General features: G+C 73.1%; 1 protein-coding gene across 1 annotated transcript in view; it reads left to right on the top strand.

Annotated features, from left to right (window-relative positions):
* The window catches only part of FAM189A1 (family with sequence similarity 189 member A1), a 45,266-nt gene that overhangs the window by 28,339 nt on the left and 16,693 nt on the right, over positions 1 to 234 (top strand). The window contains exon 10 of the mRNA XM_006771766.2: positions 133 to 226. Coding sequence (XP_006771829.2) covers positions 133 to 226 — 94 coding nt within the window. The remainder of the gene's footprint in view (positions 1 to 132; positions 227 to 234) is intronic.

The raw sequence follows: 234 nt of genomic DNA, 5'->3' as shown, positions 1-234 counted from the left end.
AGGCCCCAGCACAGCCTCCGGGCCGGAGTGCCGAGCTCCAGGCTTTGACCGTGAGCCTTGCGGGCTCCACCCGGGCCGGGCCCAGGCTGTGCACTCCCCCTGCCAGCGTCCGCCTGGGCCCTTGTTGCCCAGAGCACTGTTCCAGCCGAGGGACAGAAGTGGCCTCTGCCCGCGGTCCTTCTCCTGGCCACGTGGCTGTGCCGTGCCCAGCCCCCGGCCCCGCTGGGTCAGTGC

Source organism: Myotis davidii, unplaced genomic scaffold (genome assembly GCF_000327345.1).
Source record: "Myotis davidii unplaced genomic scaffold, ASM32734v1 scaffold164, whole genome shotgun sequence".
Lineage (NCBI taxonomy): Eukaryota > Metazoa > Chordata > Mammalia > Chiroptera > Vespertilionidae > Myotis > Myotis davidii.
This window is presented reverse-complemented; position numbering and strand designations above follow the sequence as displayed.